Source organism: Ammodytes marinus (genome assembly GCF_949987685.1).
Source record: "Ammodytes marinus genome assembly, chromosome: 5".
Classification (NCBI taxonomy): Eukaryota; Metazoa; Chordata; class Actinopteri; order Uranoscopiformes; family Ammodytidae; genus Ammodytes; species Ammodytes marinus.
Window position 1 is genome coordinate 10,501,167 of NC_137234.1, and position 17,855 is coordinate 10,519,021.

At 40.6% G+C, this 17,855-nt stretch overlaps 1 protein-coding gene across 1 annotated transcript in view; it reads left to right on the top strand.

Annotated features, from left to right (window-relative positions):
• Nucleotides 1-17,855, top strand: part of nell2a (neural EGFL like 2a) — a 73,892-nt gene that overhangs the window by 14,735 nt on the left and 41,302 nt on the right. The window contains exons 7-12 of the mRNA XM_080028565.1: nt 687-769; nt 1,192-1,320; nt 3,238-3,340; nt 5,241-5,332; nt 7,224-7,329; nt 7,884-8,012. Coding sequence (XP_079884691.1) covers nt 687-769; nt 1,192-1,320; nt 3,238-3,340; nt 5,241-5,332; nt 7,224-7,329; nt 7,884-8,012 — 642 coding nt within the window. The remainder of the gene's footprint in view (nt 1-686; nt 770-1,191; nt 1,321-3,237; nt 3,341-5,240; nt 5,333-7,223; nt 7,330-7,883; nt 8,013-17,855) is intronic.

Here is a 17,855-nt window from a genome sequence, read left to right on the forward strand (position 1 = left end):
TTGGAAAAAGTCAATCACTCAGAAAAATGAAGAATCTCAAAAGTTTCTCCTGCAGAAGTCTGGCATGTCTTTTATGTATTTTTACCATAACTTCGACAAAATGCGGCTTACCTCTATTTTGTAATGCCTGTTCCACTACAGTGGCCATTGCAGCTCATGCTAACTATCCAGTTGGTTGCAGATGAACTGCTTCTCTTTGAAATAATTTGAATATGAAATGTATGTCCCGGCACAACCAAAGGGTGCCAGAGGACACTGCTTACTGCAGTTATAAAGTAAATGAGCTCCTCTTGCTGAGAATACACCTCAAAGTAGGTTCCCAGTTATAGAAAAATGAAGAGAGAAATTGCTGTGCGCTGCTGCTTGTGTCCCTTAAAGACAGAAGTGATGTAAAAAGACAGTAGTGAAATAAAAAAAATTGTAAAATACCGAGTATTTGTGCTATACATAGTAATTTTTTAAACCAATTCTAGCCAGGATTTGTGTAATATGGAGTTATAGATTCTATTTTTATCTAAGTTAAACTAAAATAAATCTGTTAAATCCCTATTTATTAAAAGAATCCTCTGCAACATGTTAAACTGTTAGGCTGTCTTCATTTTCAATATTCCTATATGATGATGAATGCATGTTATTGTGTAAATTGTACAAAATTAAAGTATTCTCTATTGTCTCTTGTGTCTCAGCATGCCCAACCTGCAACGATTTCCACGGACTTGTGCAGAAAATCATGGAACTGCAGGATATCCTTGCTAAAACATCCAGCAAGGTAAAGTCATGTGTTATCATAATGGGTCTGAATTGCACAGTCAGTCCACATCATCTTAAACATGGACAGCAATCACCGCTTTAAAAAGAACCGTTAATGTTAACTGCTAATTGTGCTGTAGCGTACAATATCCACATGCTAATGTGATGCTTTCATTACCATTCATTGCAACAGGCGGTCAGTGACATATTCACATTCGACGTCGGCCATTGTCGTAGTCTTTTCTGTTCTGATGCAAAGATCGGGCGTGAATGGTGTTAATGGTGTCTAATGACTTACTTTTGTGATGCTGTCGGTTCGCTTTTGAAACTCTTTCTACATTTGAATATAGACACACATCATGGCTGACTCATCTTCTCTCCTCCTTTGCCTTTGTTTTTTTCGTCTTCATTCCGGGCTGGTGGGGGGGATGGCGTGAGCAGCTGTCCAGGGCGGAGGAGAAGATGAATGGGCTGGATGGCTGCTATTGTGAGAGAACCTGCAGCGTCAAGGGGGTCGTCTACAGGGAGGACGAGGGCTGGACAGATGGCTGCAGGAACTGCACATGCTCGGTGGGGATTCGTACACGGGTGCTTGACTGTGTGTGTGTGTGTGTGTGTGTGTGTGTGTGTGTATATTTGAGTAGTAAAGAGCATTGGAGGGCATGCAATTTTAATTAAGTATGTGTGTGTGTGTGTGTGTGTGTGTGTGTGTGTGTGTGTGTGTGTGTGTGTGTGTGTGTGTGTGTGTGTGTGTGTGTGTGTGTGTGTGTGTGTGTGTGTGTGCGCGTGTGTACGGAATCTGGAGTAATGTTATTGTCATACTAAGTGTGATTGTGTGGTTATTTCATTCATAAATTCATGTGAGTGTGTCATAAAATAAATAGATGTGTGTATGTCCATTTGTGTGAATGTGTAGGTACATTTGTGTTAGGTATGTGTGTGCGTGTGCATGTGTGTGTATGTCAGAGCAATACAGACAGGGAGAACATGCATTTTTTATCAGGTCTGCAACACAGTGTGTTGTTTTGTATTTTAGTGCAAGCATTGTGTGTGAGTGTGTGTGTGTATGTGTGTTTAATTTTCTCGTTCATTGCTCCCATTGTAGGTCTTGGCTTTTGTTTTGCTCCCCTGTTCATCAATTGTGTGTGTGTGTAGGTGGGGGTGTATTTGGGTGTGTGTGTGTTTGGGCAGGGTGGAGGTGCAGAGTGCAGCGACCCACTGTCGACGGCTTGTATTCTCATTCTTTTCTTGCATTAGAGGAGGGTTGCCCCAGTTACTCGAGAAAAGCTACTGTATTGAAAACCAGAGTTACTTCGGATTAGACACAACAAAAACAGTGCTTAGTTATGCTTGATTCTCTCAAGGGTCTACTTTGCTCTGCATAAAGTGTGAATAATTGGCAAAAAGAGAATTAATAGCGATTGGAGATCTAGGGGTTTGTACCAAATCAGCAAACAGATTTCACCCCCTGTCAGTCTCCTCAGCTTTAGGAACATGAAACTCATTCGCTGCTATACTGAAACCCTACAACCAGCCAATGAGATGCCTTCGTACACACCACTAACCAACATGCAAAAAAAAAAAAAAATTGGAAATCACATATCTCTCAGTGCACCGAACCTAATTGCTCTTGACAGATGATAATTATCATCAGGGATTTGTTCTGCTCACTCAACCAATGAGATCGCTTCATTCGCTAGGAACGCTGTGTTGCCGTTCCCGCGCTGCAATTAAGGAATTAGATGGGATATGTTCCTTACCTTATGTGTGGCAATTAACTGTGACCTTTAAAAATTCAAAGGTCATGCATTAAGATGTTATCAATTATGTGGATCAGTTTTCGTTGATGTTGCTGTCACAGTGCTTTCAACCGTGGAAGCAATGTTAATTACAGGCACAGGGAAACGCCGACGAACGGGAGATAGCATTGAAATGTATGAGAAATACAGTGATGTGGAAAACCAACGGTACTACTGAGTAGATTTACAGTACCCTCGATTGATTTCTGTCAGAATCCAACCTTTTAGCATATTTAAAAGCATATGTGTGGTGTGTGTGGTGATGGGAAAAAGCTGCAAAGGCACAAGTATTAATTTTAAGAATATCTGATTGACCATAGCGACTTGGAACGCTGGTAATTACAGACTGACCAGTCATGAGCCGCTGCTGATGTATAAGAACAACACGAGTGGCAAAGTAATGTAAAATAACACAATGAATTGAAAATAACTATTTGCCTATTTCTTTAGAAATTGTGATACCACTAGAGAAAGCACAGAAAAGTTTCTTTTTGTGAAATGTCTCAAGATCAGTAACTGTCATGGTCACAATTCTTGGCATCCTTTTTAAAAATAAGTGAAAAAGATAATACCTGAAGAAATGTTATCAGATATTTTTCTTCCCGTGATATCAATGTAATATCAGTATCAGCCCCTTCAAATCCAGTCACTCTTTAAACAATGTGTTGTGTTTCTCTCTCATCAACAGAATGGCACAGTGCAATGTGAGGCCATCTCCTGCCCTCCCCCTCAGTGCCCGGCGGGCACAGCGCCTGCTTATGTAAAGGGTGCCTGCTGCAAGGAGTGCCAGCGTGAGTGGAGTACCCTTGACCTCGTCACCCTCCTACACGAACACACACACACACACACACACACACACACACACACACACACACACACACACACACAATCACACAATCACCGGCACAATAAGCAACAGCAAAACAAGCTCCACCACCAACACCACCAGATTTAGAGAACGCATCACGCCCCCACAAGGGCTGCCTGACAATTGACCAGGGCTCTGCTGTGTTGCTAAGCTACCTCCTCCTAACATGCCTCTTGAGATGAGTCCAACCTTTTGCATATACATGGACTAATCTATTATTCACTAGCTGGCTTCAAAACACAGATGGCCACCAGTCACACAGACAAGAAGCCAGTAAATCTGGGGTAGCTGCGATGTGATGTATAAAGGAGTTCCTATTTGTGGAAAAGACATGTCGAGGCTGTGAGAAAAGTGAAGAACAAAGAAATGTTAAATGCCTGAAATGATCTTGGGCGATAGTGTCTCTTTTGTGTCCCTTTTCTTAATTTTTTTCTTTTTTTTTAACTATTGAGCTCCGATATGTTCTTGCTAGATAAATAATTCTGTTTCATCACATATCTACATGGAGGCTCTGTTTTTTTCCTCACAAGACTCTGAGTTCAGCAATGAACTCTCATTAGCCTCCTCACCGCAGCCCTCTGCATCTCATATTCTCTCAATTCCCCTTGTAATAAAAATGGATTTCTGGCGATATTAGCTTTTCTCAACCCCAGGATTCTTCTGTTATTAACCCAAATTAATCTTAAAAGAGATGTGATCTATTTTTCTTCTTGAAGGCCGAAAGAGCTGCCAGTCAATGTATGGAACAAAATTCATTAGCTTTCAATACTCACCTGTGACTTGCTTACATACCATATGAATGGTTTTGAAAAATGCAGCAGACTCTATGCATGCATAGTATTTCTCACTCCACACCGTGTGCGAGCTGACTTCACTTGAGAACTTTCTCACCACACACTCCCACACACTGCTGCTGCTGCTGCCGTTGGTGCTGGTTTAACTCTTTATCAGCGAGGAACCATTTGTCTTGGATACTAATCAGCTTGCGTCTGCATAACTTACCAGCATGGGTTTGGGGGGCTGGCAACACCAAGGGTTTTAAAAGTATGACTCCAAATCTGCTGCCTGTGTTACACCAATATAAACACGAAGCAGGTAATCCCCCTTTAAACTCAACACCCCTGTGCTTACTTATCTCAACGAGGTGTATAGACAAAACACACACAGCTAATTACGCATGCTCCGCCTTTGGAGAGAAGAGTGCAGCAAGTTTAAGCACAACAAAGACATGATTCGCTCTCCAAATTAAAGCCCTTATCTGGCAGCACAAGGCCTTTTGCGGGGAGGAGTTCTGAGTCTGAATTTTTTTTTGATGATCTGTCAAGTAGAACGTCAAATGGCTGTTTTTCAGAAGTCCTTCTCTTTCATGATACACCGCTTGGTGATAGAGCCCCCACCCTGCAGTGTCAATCATTTCCCCTACCTCGTATCAGTCTGGATCGGTTTGACCCCGACTGCGCATCAAACACAGGCTTACGGCCTTATGTGGATTTATTTTTTATTTTTACCCATCTTACCACATCCTTATATGTGACATGGATTCTCCTTAGTGTTGCAGTGATGGGTGCTTTCTCTCTCTCTACATGTTAATGGTATTTCTTCACCTCCTCTGTCACATTGCTTAACTGGGTTTTGTTGTGACTTGGTTTGACTCAATTTATCTGAGGGAGCTGTAAATAACAGGTGCATAGGTATATGTATATGTTCAGTAGTACCAATTTATGAATTCAATTTATATAAAAATCTTGAACATCTTACAGCGATATGCATTTTTAAATGCACTCGTGCTTATGTGCTGATGATGTGTTTGTGTCTCCAACCAGCTGTCTGCCTGTTTGGCGGAAGAGAGCTGGTGGAGCTGGGTCAGAAGGCTGTGCGCGACTCCTCCGGCAGGTGTCTGCTGTTTGAATGCAGGGTAAGCTATGTCAATACAACACACGCACAAACGTACCATTGAAAAAAAATGTTGTTTGTGTAAGGACTTACACATACTTATTCAAAATGATTTAATCAATCCTCTGCAGGGAGACATGCCACAATAACTTGTGTAACCAAGCAACTCAACTCTACATGTACCAATTCACAGCTCTCTAAATACTCATTGTCACTTTGGCCCCACCTGAGAAGATAAATCAAGCCTCAATGAGCCAGGCATGCAGGATTGTCCTCCTCTCAGCTGTATTTCATTGATCTGGCTTGTTTTCGTTTTTCTTTGTAATCAAAATAAATTGACCAAATCTATCCAATTAAGTTTACATTTGAAATGCCCAAGCAGTGCACCTGTCAATCAAAGGATGCCACCGCCATTCTTCACTTCCAATCATCAGATACCACTGTGGTCCCAAATTATATTAATTTTCCAATTATTCAGATTTAAGCTTTTGTCTGCCTGGCGCACCAGATGGGTGGGAGCGCACACGTTTGGGTGTAATTCACTTGATGACATTAAGCTAGGCAAGCCCAATCAATCACAGAAAAGTGACTTAAAGGTTTTTTTTTTTTATTACCCAGCTCTATCATATCAACCCGGCTCCTCCATGAGTTCTGCAAAGCTCCATTAGAGTTTTCAGATTCCGACAGCTGTCTGGCTTGCTTGCCCACACCTGGCCCATCTGTAGTCCCAGTTAACTGACTGGCAGTCCCAGGCAGATCAAAGAAATGGGGACGGGGAACGCTGTCAGTCAACCCACTGCTGCAGCCTCCTGCAGGCTTCCCCTGACAGCTGCTTGTCACGCCTCTGATCTTCTGTCTGCCTGCTGCCTGCGGCTTGGTGCAAGTATTGGGTGGTGGGTGGCAAGAATTAGACGCTGCAACTTGTTTGGAAAGTTCTTTGGGAGGACTTGGAAGGGAAGTTTGTTCTCCAACTCCATGCAGGCATTCTCAGCCCACGTACGAATAGAGGTCATCACACCTCACATAGACGACCTGTAGACGGACTGGCTTAAAGGTGGAGGAAGTGATTCTGGAGAACGCTTGTTGTCAACATCACTTTTGTCAAAATCAGTGAATATCTCCTAACGATCTGTTTGCTTACGCTCCATACTGTGTGTGTGCTGAAAAAAAAATCTAATGTTAATACTCAGCTAAGAATCTGGAAATAAACATGTTGCTAGCTACGGCGGGCCCCTTTTGTTTACATGCCCATTTACAGAGCTTAGGATGGCATTAACACCAGATTTTCTCACAGTGAGTACACAGTACGTACAGGTAGTTGATTGTGAGGAGATATTCATTGATTTTGACAACAAGCGTTCTCCAGAATCGCTGACTCCACCTTTTAAGTTTATCCCATAGCAAAATATTTGTGCATTACAATTTGATAAAGAAAAGTATTGACGGCATATTTTGTTTGTGCAACTGTGTCTAGTGTTAATGACTATAAATTAGCATCAGTCACAGGGACATAGATGAGATCATTAGAGAGACCTGCCAAAGGCATGCTGGGAAAAGGAACCCCCTAATCAGGTTTTCCACTCCGACTAAACTCACATGCAGGGATAATCCAGGAGATTGAGTCACTGTTTGTATAATAAAGATGCATCATGAATCACGATGCAAATCATTGGGGATAACAGGAGGAAAGGAAAATACAGCTTCCAGAAGTAGTTTGTGAGAGAAAAAAAACTGCTATTGACCAGCAAGTAATTGGTTTGTAATGAACATACGGGTTGGGAGAGCGAATAAATAAGGAAACACAATTGATGAATAATTACCTTCATAATTGCATTCAGGCCCTTGGCAAATGAAGCAGGGGCAGAGTGGACCTAAGAAGTAGCTCATGAGGATTGTGTGTCTGTCCATCACAGGACAGGACCATGCATCGAGTGGTCCCCAGTGCTCCGTGTCCCCAACTCAACTGTGCAGAGTCGGAGCAGATCTCCTTGAGTGACCGATGCTGCAAAGTCTGCAGAGGTATGGAGGACACTTTTTATCCTGTGCTGCAATACTGATTTTTAATACAACATTATACTTTAAAGTTGTTTTCCCATTTTGCTGTTTTTTTTACATGCTTGTAAATTCAATCAATGGCTTCCTGCTAAGTAGCAAATCAAACAAAAAAAAAACACATTTAAATGATCTGTGATTTGAAAGCAAATATGCCGAAACTCGCAATTCATGCAATTTAAAATCACCGGTTCTTTTAGCTCAGATCAAATATACAGGTGCATCTAAAAAAGTTTGGAATATCATGGATATATGGATTAAATTACCTGTATTTCCAGTATTATGCAATATATTCAAGTCGGTTTTTGGGGAAATTATAGCACTTGAGTTTAGTCAATTTGCCCCATGTATGCCTTGGGAAGGAGCCACATTGATTCACATAGGGAAAGGTTGTGAGACTGTGTGACATCGGCTTTCCACCGGCCCTGTCTGCATCTATCACTCTCTCTCTCTCTCTCTCTCTCTCTCTCTCTCTCTCTCTCCTCTGGGGCTCAACCTTTTCCTTGTGGTGTCTCCTGCAGGTCATGACTTTTGCTCTGAGGGCCACGGGTGCGTGGAGCATTCTGACTGTGTCAACCTGGAGGCGGGCGACTGCTGTGTGTGTAAGGATGGCTTCCGCCCACTGCGAGACGATAATGCCTACTGTGAAGGTAGGGCATGGCTCTGAATAACAAACCTCCCTGACTTTGAGCTGAAGTTTTATTTGCCCTCCAAGAGTGTATTTATGGTTGTTGTTGTCGATGTGTCTGAGTTTTATCAAAGGGGTCATGAAAAGGGATTGGGTTTGTTGCTTCTGGGAGGACATGGTAGTTTTAATTTGGTTTTGAATTTTTTTTAACACTGAAGGAATACAGTTGCCATGGCTCTGACTGCTGGATTTCAGCCTGGTTTGATTCAGTTTTTGAGCTCAAAGATCATTCACTGTTTTTCCACCGACAAACGCACATTCCCACCACAAAAGGATTACAGACAACTCGAAAAACATCTTTGACACCGGAATAATAGAAAGCGGGAGTCGAGGGGCTCAGAGTTCCCCGGTCTTGAACTTTGGTATTCATTCATTTTTTTTCATTTAGAGATGCCCACATAACCATGAACAACACCTTGCACTAACCTCAAAAGGCAATTAAAGAGTTATTTTTCGTTTCATTTTTTAGTTATGAGGTTTCTCTTATCCTTGCCCGGTTCTTCTCACTATAAGCGAAGTTGGAGAAATCACGGCTAAGTTTTCACCTTTCAGAAGTGTGTGTCCTGCTATTCATATTGGAACAATATAAAAAGATACTTCCACAGACTTTCCTCAGGTCTGAGGTAGATACACTTTATGCAAGACCAAGATCAATCTTCCACAATTTCAGTTATACGTATATATTTTTTTAATGAACACAATGAATCTGCTGATCTGACACATGAAATAATTCCCAATTTTTTTTTGACATACAGGCTTCATTGTCATTTGAATGACTTTAAAACAAATACATTTTAAACTTAGCAAAAGGAAATTCATACACCGTGCGTGGATTGCAAAATGATGTAGACTTTTACTGAAAAACCCATGAAAACACTTTGTCGAATTCATGCTTTTATCGCATAGCTAATCCTTTTGTGATGGGAAACTGTAATCCTCTCATTATTTGTGTCAGCAATTAGCGATAACTGCTTTTTTATATAAAAAGAAGCTGAAAGTCTTTATGGTTGTATGTAGCATCACTCCGCCAGTGGAGCAAGTCGGGTCATGCCATCTGTCATCAGTGAGGTCATTTATTTCTGATTGCACACCAGGACTCAGGGATCTCTTCAGCCATGATGCACTTTTAGGTGAAACACAATGCGATTTGATTATATATTTTTTCTAAAAGACAATGTTTTACTTGATTGCCTTTTTACTGCTCTATCTACCGTGATTGAAAAAACATGCTCCATACCTCATTGAGCAGGTCATTTCATGGCGGTGGTGAAGCTGCAGGAAAAAAAGCTTGGTTCAAAGGTTCACACACTTAAATTGACGGTGCTTTAGCTCAATGTCTCTTCTCACATCTTGACTGAATTCTACCAGATGCATCGTTAAAAAATGATGAAACTTTATCATCTCTGATGCTATCCTGCAGTAAAATATGTACTAAACATCTTGTCATCACTGTTAGCCCAGTGCATCTCTGGTATTAATGTGGAAAATATAACATCAAAGTTATTCAGATTCCTCTGCGAAGGACCTTGACAGCTGCCCTGTCAATATCCAGCCCGCTTGATCTTCCCTTCTTCATTGTGTGTGTGTTTGTGTGTGTGTGTGTGTGTGTATGTGTGTGTGTTTGTGTGTGTACAATTTTAGTGCATCTGTTTGTAAGTACAGGCCTTGGCCTATTTTTTTTATCTTCAGTCCACACACTTCCTGTAATATATTTTTGCTGTCACCTTCATCAAGATGAGGCCTTAAGTGTTAATCTGGCCACAGAGCTGTCTGTTGCTGTAACCAGGGTGCTAAATGAAAACAGTTATAGTTCACAGCTTCTGTAGATCTCACTTTATATTAGATAGGAGCAGTTATCCAGGTAATTAGATGGTCTTAGGGAATCTGCATAATTGAAGATGTTATCAGTCTTAAATTAACACTGCTGTTGGTTGTAGGTTGTGGTCCAATGGCAAAGGCTGGCCTCATTCTCCATCACGGTGTTAAATCATGTTCTCTCTGAAATTATCATTCAGACCGTGGTGAAAAGTAATTAACATTAACTCAAGTAAGGTGCTAAAGTAGAACAAGTTGTTTAAAGCATTTCTATAGTATGCTACTTTATAGTAATACTATATGTTGCATACTCCACTAGATCTTACAGACTGAACCTGTTAGAAAATCTGATGCATTGTAAAACTACCCAACACTACAAGAGTAGTTCAAATTTGCTCCGCATCAACCATCAACTTTAAAGTGCTGCTTCTATCTTAATACTTTGTATGCTTTAACAGTTATGTAATCATAAAATACATATACACGTATATATCAAACCTGAATTTCTGCTTATACTTGAATGTACTTTTACATTTCGATAAATGCAGGAATTGGTATTCATTTATTACCAATTAATTTATTAACAGTGGATCAAATGACATGTAGTGAGGAACTCAGAGAATCGTTGTTAGACTTATATTTATTAGGTGCCCAGGAACACAACACAACACAAATTAATGCTGATGTCCCCCTGTGTCTAAGGGATGTGAAAGAAATAACTGTTTTCCTGAAGCATCCACCAAAACAACTTTTCAAAGTGGCAATATGTCAATGTTGTGGATACGTCTTATTGCACTGCCCCCAAGTGGCCAAAAAAGTACAATCGATAAGTGCGGGTTTAAACAGTTTGAATGCGTCTCCGCCACTGTGTTTGTGTAAACTTTGACCCCAATTTACTGCGGATGAGGAATACACTATCGATCAGTCTTTGAGTGAAAGCTAGGTTGTTTTTCCACTCGCAAAAACAACCAGAATATATTATCATCTTCTTTGCAGCTTGGTCTCTTTTTTGTTTCATGATGGAATGTGTAATATACTATACAAGCTTCCCAGAAAGTTGCAGCATTGTTATAGAAATGAGGATACAGCAGTCCATCCCATTACCAGTGTGAAACTAAGGGTGTGCAGGCTTACACTAGCCTCCAACATCGACACTCAGACCAACCCTATTCATCTCGAGAGCAGCCTGACTCTCGCTATGAAATTGGATGGCAGTGCTTGTTATGAGTGTTTGCATCAGACACTGCACAGAGAAACCTGAAATTGACTCAATTTGCTGATGGAGTTCTCTCCAAAGCAATAGATTTTTTCTTGTGTGTGTCTATGTAACTCACTTACTGTATTGATTTAATGTATGTGTGTGTGTCCTGTGTGGAAAATAAAAGAACTGTCTCGCCAATGTATTGAGAACCCTGCGGACCAATGAGAGAATGCATGTGTTCATAAAATAGGTGCACTATTTCGTGGCTGCAAGGAGATATACAGAAAGAACAGTGAAATGGGGCTGCTTTCACAATTCCAGAAGAGTTTCCATACAGTGGTGTCTGCGAGATGAGATGAGACGACATGAATTGAGACGAGAAATCAAACTTGGAATCCAATTTTGTGTATTGAACACAGCAGGGAAATCACATCACAGAAAGACAGGGAGGCCCGACACACAAATATAGGATTTGTATGTACACACACGCACACCCGTACACTTTTTTCGTGGGTCTCGTCAAACGGCAAAGACAAACATCACAAAGAAGCAGAGACAGATCCTAGCTCTTTAAAACATTCCTAGGTCAGAGATGGGCTCGAAATAGCCGATGAGATCACTGCTGTGTAAATATTTCATAGAAGCAGCAGTAGGGAAAACTCAGGGGGATACTAGCCCTGCCTTTTGTGTAAGTCTGTGTGGGTATGTTGTGCAGGTGCAAGTCTGTGTGTTTGAGCGCAGAGTTCTCCGGCAGCAAAAGAGCCCAGTTTTTTTTTCTTTTTCTCTGTCCTCTCCTCACGGCACACTAAAAGGATGAAGGCTTATTTTGCTACATGCATGCGTTTGTGTTTAGGAAGGTATTAGACAGAGGGGCGAGCGGTGGAGAAGTGACAGACTGTGTGATTGTCTCCAAATTGAACAATCAGTATAGTTCAACGTGTTGAGATAATACCATTATTCATCTCAGCACTGTAGAAGACTGCGGGCAGAGGGACATCTCCCATTGTTGTCTGGATCTGAAATGCCCTACTTTAGAAATTCTCTGTCAAAATTGCTCCGGAATAAGGGCTGCACGGGTGTTTATATACAGCATCCACATAGGGAAATGTGTAATACACAATGACGGTCTGTAAAGTAGATGAAATAGGAAAAGACAAAGTGTGCAATAGGATTGTATTTAGATGTCATATTGTTATTTTCATATTTTCACATTACTGTATATATAGATAGATAGTGTATGATAGGTCAGCAGGTAAATATCACAAATTGAGTCATTTAGTCACTTACTTATACTGGTGTCATGCAGATCGTGATTTGTCCAGGTTTTTCAATTTGTCTCTTGAGATTCCTGCCTATAACAATAGAATGGAGGGGGATGCAATTCTTTTTTTTTGGTGTTTACAGCATTTAAAAATGCACATATACAGGCTGGTGTCACTCTGTATTTCCCTTATGTCCAACTAATCCCCTGAAAACAACTCAAATGTACAGTGCATTAGTCCATCTCTTCCCAACTTGCTGGCACCGTCTGTCACATCCCGCTACAAGTCCATTAGTCCATATTAAAGATGTACATTTTTAAAAAACAGGTCACACATGTTTCGCTTCCATTTTAGAAAAAGGCTCAGTGATATATCCTCCAACCAGACATTCATCTAGTGAGTATTTTACAGCACTGGAATGGGATGACTTATTTTGGATTGACTCACCATGGAGAATAATCATGTTAGCCAGTGCATCAGTGTGGCTCATTGAAAGTGTATTTATTAGACAACAATGGAGCTTTGTGGCACAGAGGAGTAAGACAGGTATCGATACTTAATTAAGCCTAAAGAAACGTAACATAAAAACATTTAAAGCAGGCATACATAGAGTCAATCATTTGAATTTATAACAAGAAATGGGATAGCCTGCTTTAATACAGTGAGGATGTGTCCCCTATAAGCCATGACTGTGAATGTGTGTGTGTGTGTGTGTGTGTGTGTGTGTGTCTGTGTGTTTGTCTAAGCATCGTGTGTGAACGTAGGGCGATCCGATTGCCACTGCTGTCTTTTGAATGTCACAAGGTGATGGCAGGCTAATTGGCTCTGACTGAAGAGCACGGCCCACTACCAAACCCAATCACTGCCTGCGTGAGCCCGCAGCCCCTGGACTCCCCACCACCTGCTATAGGTGGATACATCACACACATACACAGGCTAACAAATACACATTCAGTCCGGTTGTGTGTGTGTGTTTATATACACCCCTCACCTCTTCGACCTCGCTGAAATGTCACCCAAAACAGACAATCCCACCATCACCCAGACAGTACCCTCCAGTGTAAATAACAGTATCTGGCCGTTGCTCAACCAATATCCTTCAAATGCCACATGGGAGAAATCTCCTATCCACTCCTTTTCCAGATGGGATCACACTTAATTCACCCACTGCTCTTTACCGAGGTGAAGTTTTTCTTCATTTCGAATGAGACATTCATGACTGCTGGATGATTCTGCTGCATGCTTTATGTCATGCTTAGGCAGTGGTGTTTATATAAAATTAGCATTTCCACCATGACTGCACAAAACAATTGTTTATTTCTTGCTTGCTGTGAATCTTTCGTTATTACCATTACATCTCACCAATGAATTAAGAATTTACAAGCCCAGTACAATACGATGTTGTGGTGTAAAACTAATTGAGCTCTTTGATGGATGGGAAACCTCTGCTAGCTATTTTCTTGCAATCGCACCCAGTAATAATCAGGCATGTGAAATGAATGAATAATTAACTTGATATCTATAGCCACATCTGATTTTTTTCTGTTTTCAATTAATATGCTGTTGTGAATATAATGAAAACATCCACTGAGGTCCTCATGTAGATTGCTGCAAATAGTCAAGGCAGTTGTATTGAACTAACACATTGTATTAAACGTTAACACAGTGCGCTTAACATTTAAATGAATTTGAATGCCGAAGAGTTGTAAGAGCTGTTTCTGCTTGAGGCTACTCATTGTTTAGACCTCTCTGGTCTATAGGCTATACACTCGGTCATAGATTGACAAGTGATGGATGATTATGCTCCATCGATTTACGCGCAGTGAAAAATCTTTCCCAGATTAATGAGAGCCGTGATGGAGAGCGAAACCCCATTCAAGCGGCCGCACATAAACAAGGCCGCTTTGTCTATGAGATTCAGCGGTCTTCATTTAGGTCACGCCGAAGCGAAGTGTGTTAAGTGCATGTTTAATGTGACATATAGACACACACACACACACACACGCACACACACACACACACACACACACACACATGTAAATACACTTAAAGCAGTTGTTCTGAGCTGGTAGATGTCTGCATAAAAGGATCCATCCATGCTTTTAGTTCAGATGAAACTTCATGTGGAAAGTGTCTAGGTTTTCATGTGTTGAATAGGCAGGGATTGTGTGCCCACACAAAAAAAAAACACAGTAGCACACCTTGGTGTTCCACTTGCAGACAGAAGCACACATATCCTCGTCCTCCACCTTTTCCTTATGTGATGCTCATTGTTGGAAGTCAGGTTGCAGGCTTCTAAGTGTTTTCAGTGATTGATCACAGTCTGACTGTCTGGTGGTATGTAGACAATGACTACGCTCCCTGAATGCGGATTTTCACTTGTGTTGCTTCCCTAATGGGATTCCTTCCACTCAGTTATTTTAATTGGCTCCTGGTCCTTTCCAATTTGGCAACGATATTTGTGCATATTTTATTTTAATTTTTTTTAAGAAAGACTGATGTCTGGTAAGATAAAAAGATACAGAACAAGAGTTTTGCCTTAATAAAAGTATACACATAGCTCATGTCAGAAACAAACAGCAGTATGATCTGTTCTGATTCATTTGAAACAAATCATTGTGATTTTCTTGAAAGCAGACATGAAAATAATAATTACACGATAAGACCAGTAAAGAAGCTGATTAACTAATTAAAACACAAACGTAGCCATTTACAGCATTTTTGTTTCTGAATGAAAAGTAATATTGCTTGTTGAACTGCATTTCTAAGACACAACCTGCAATACAATTAAAACATTACAATGTGCTATATACTCAGGTACTCAGCAAATATAATCAGAGGAAAGTCTAAACCTGGACTGTCAACACAGTACTAGCCATTTAATGACTTTATTGACAATTGAAAGCACTTGTGGCAATGCTAACGGTCACACCCTTTTGAAATGATTTAATTAGACTAAAATATCTTATTCATTTAAAAAACGCAGTTAATTTCTATAATTGACTTTAATGATTTGTAATTGAACCGGCTAGCTGTTTCCTATCACTTCCAGTACTCTTAGCTTCGCCTGTCTGTAGCTTCATATTACCGTAAATACATCGTACTAGTTTGGAGCTCTTCATCTAACTCATCTCCTAAAATGTTTAACTATCATTGCCATTAAAGCCACCATGTGTTTATAATACACACTAAAAAGAATGGATCCAAAGCAACACAGTATCCACATTGTCTTTTAAAATTGTTCCACTGTTCTAAAGATACATCACTTCAACTAATAAACACATTTTAAGACTTGATAACCACATACAATGCAACATATTGTGGTTTTTGAACCAAAACAAATCTTTTCCATACACCCCAGACCACAACTTTTACTCTGTATTTCATCCTATGCCCACTACACTAGGCATCTTGTAACATCTGCTGCCACCTTTCTCCACCCACGAAGAACCATGGCCAACAGTGGAGATTATTTGTGGAGTTGGGCAGGGTTTGGCCAGCGGGGACAGCTCTTTGTCTCTCTGCTGGGTCCCTATGCCATATTTTTAAAACCACCATCTGAACGCTGGGGATGGATCGACGAGGAAAGGACAGACGAAAGAGAGATAGAAAGAAAGAGAGGCTGCTGGTGGAATTGCGCCGATTCTGCTGTGTTTGTGGGACATCCAAAGGCAATGCTAGTATTATCTCCCTGCGCCCAGACCTTGGCGTACTGCAATATGAGATAGTGAGGATGCCCCCTATTAGAAACCACATGCTATGCAAGCACAGAGGAATAAGCCGATATTCCCTATTTATAGAGTTGTGGGATGACTTGGATGAGCAATAGCTGAAATATCATAAATGTCAGAATGTATTGTAATGACCTTCAACAATTTAACAACACTTGGTGATAACACTGTGTATTAGAATGCAGATATTTATACTAAATCATGTTACACAGGCAGTTTAGGAGTGCACCAGAAGTATTTTATAGATAGCCGATAGTCCTGATGCCAATAGTGGGCTAGCTGTTCCACTAACTCCTGTAATTCAATGCAGTTTGATGCTTTTAGAAGGGGAAATGCTGAGGCCAACATGGCTAACATCAATGTTATATGTTTTGAATCTCGGGGCAGAATGGTTGTAGATTATTGTACAAGGAATGGACAGTCAAAACATGATCAATTTAGCTTGTTTCTTCCTAATTATTATAAATGTCCTAGACAGGATAATCAGACTTTAAAGATGTTGCTCCAATATCATTTTATATTCATCGATCTGTCTCTGTTCTCTGCTTGTGAAGAGGTGAACAATTCAAAACTCATTTTCCTGTGAAAGCAAACAAAAGAACAAGCTCCTGTATATCATTCCTCTCTCTGTGGTTTCTATGGTTTCCATGGACACTCACACGTTGAGCTACGAGGCAAGTTTAAAAAGTCGAACCGCCATGAACCCTGAATGTAGTGCCAAAAAGATGTGCCCGTTCACGAGAGTGGCAGCCACCCTCTCATTCCCTGCTTCTATGTTTACTTTGAAAACAATAGAGAAAATGGTTGCTGTCTGAAAAATTTTTTCCCCTAATTGACCTTTCTGAGAAAGTGAAGGATGCTCCTGGAGTGCCTTTATTGTCAGAACCATTAAATGGATTGCCATGACATTTTGTACAGACTAGCATAGTCCCCATAGGATAGATCTTACTCGGATGAAGATCTGACTTGTCCTCAAGGGCCACCAGCAGATTGACATTGTGAAAATCTTCCTTGAAATACGCTGTTGTATGGTTTTCCATAACATTTTCATTTCAAACAGATATCCATGGTTCCCAGATGATGTAGCCTATCCTTCTGCCTTTGGTTATCACTTAACTTTTCCTCTAGCACTGCCTTGAGTTAGTGCTTCTTAGCAAATGTTAACATGCTAATCCCATAACTAAAATGGTACTGGGCATGTTAGCATTTTTATTGTGCACATCTTAGCATTCTGATATTTGCATTTATCTGACAACCAAAATAACTAGAGCTCTCATAGAGTTTTTCCATTTTTGCAGCAGCCAAATATTATACCGGTATGTTAACTTCTTATCCTTCCTCATCCCTTTGTATGTCAGCTGCGTTTCTATTTTTTTTTTGCTGACCTTCAGTAGTTTGTTCATCTCAGCTTGCTGCAGTGATGTAGAAATGCACTGCAGAGTTTGTCAATACACTGGGACACAACCTTTAAGTTTTGACTACTACTAGTACTACACCGTTTTTACCACTCCACTCCACTTGTGTAGACTATGGAGTCAAGTCCATTGTCGTAGCTTAGTTGGCAGTGAAAGCAACAATATTACATGACTGTTGATCCAATGTTATGTTTTTAGTCATTTGGATTATTACAAACGCATGGGAGATATTAAATAAGGTCTTTATTACTATTGGATGTAGACGAGGGAGCCCTGATTTACACTCAAATAGTAGCTGTTGCTTGCTATATATTTTTTTCTTTCAATAGGAACTGTAAGACCCCCGCTTCATGCATATGAAGGACGTCTTTTGTCCTATTA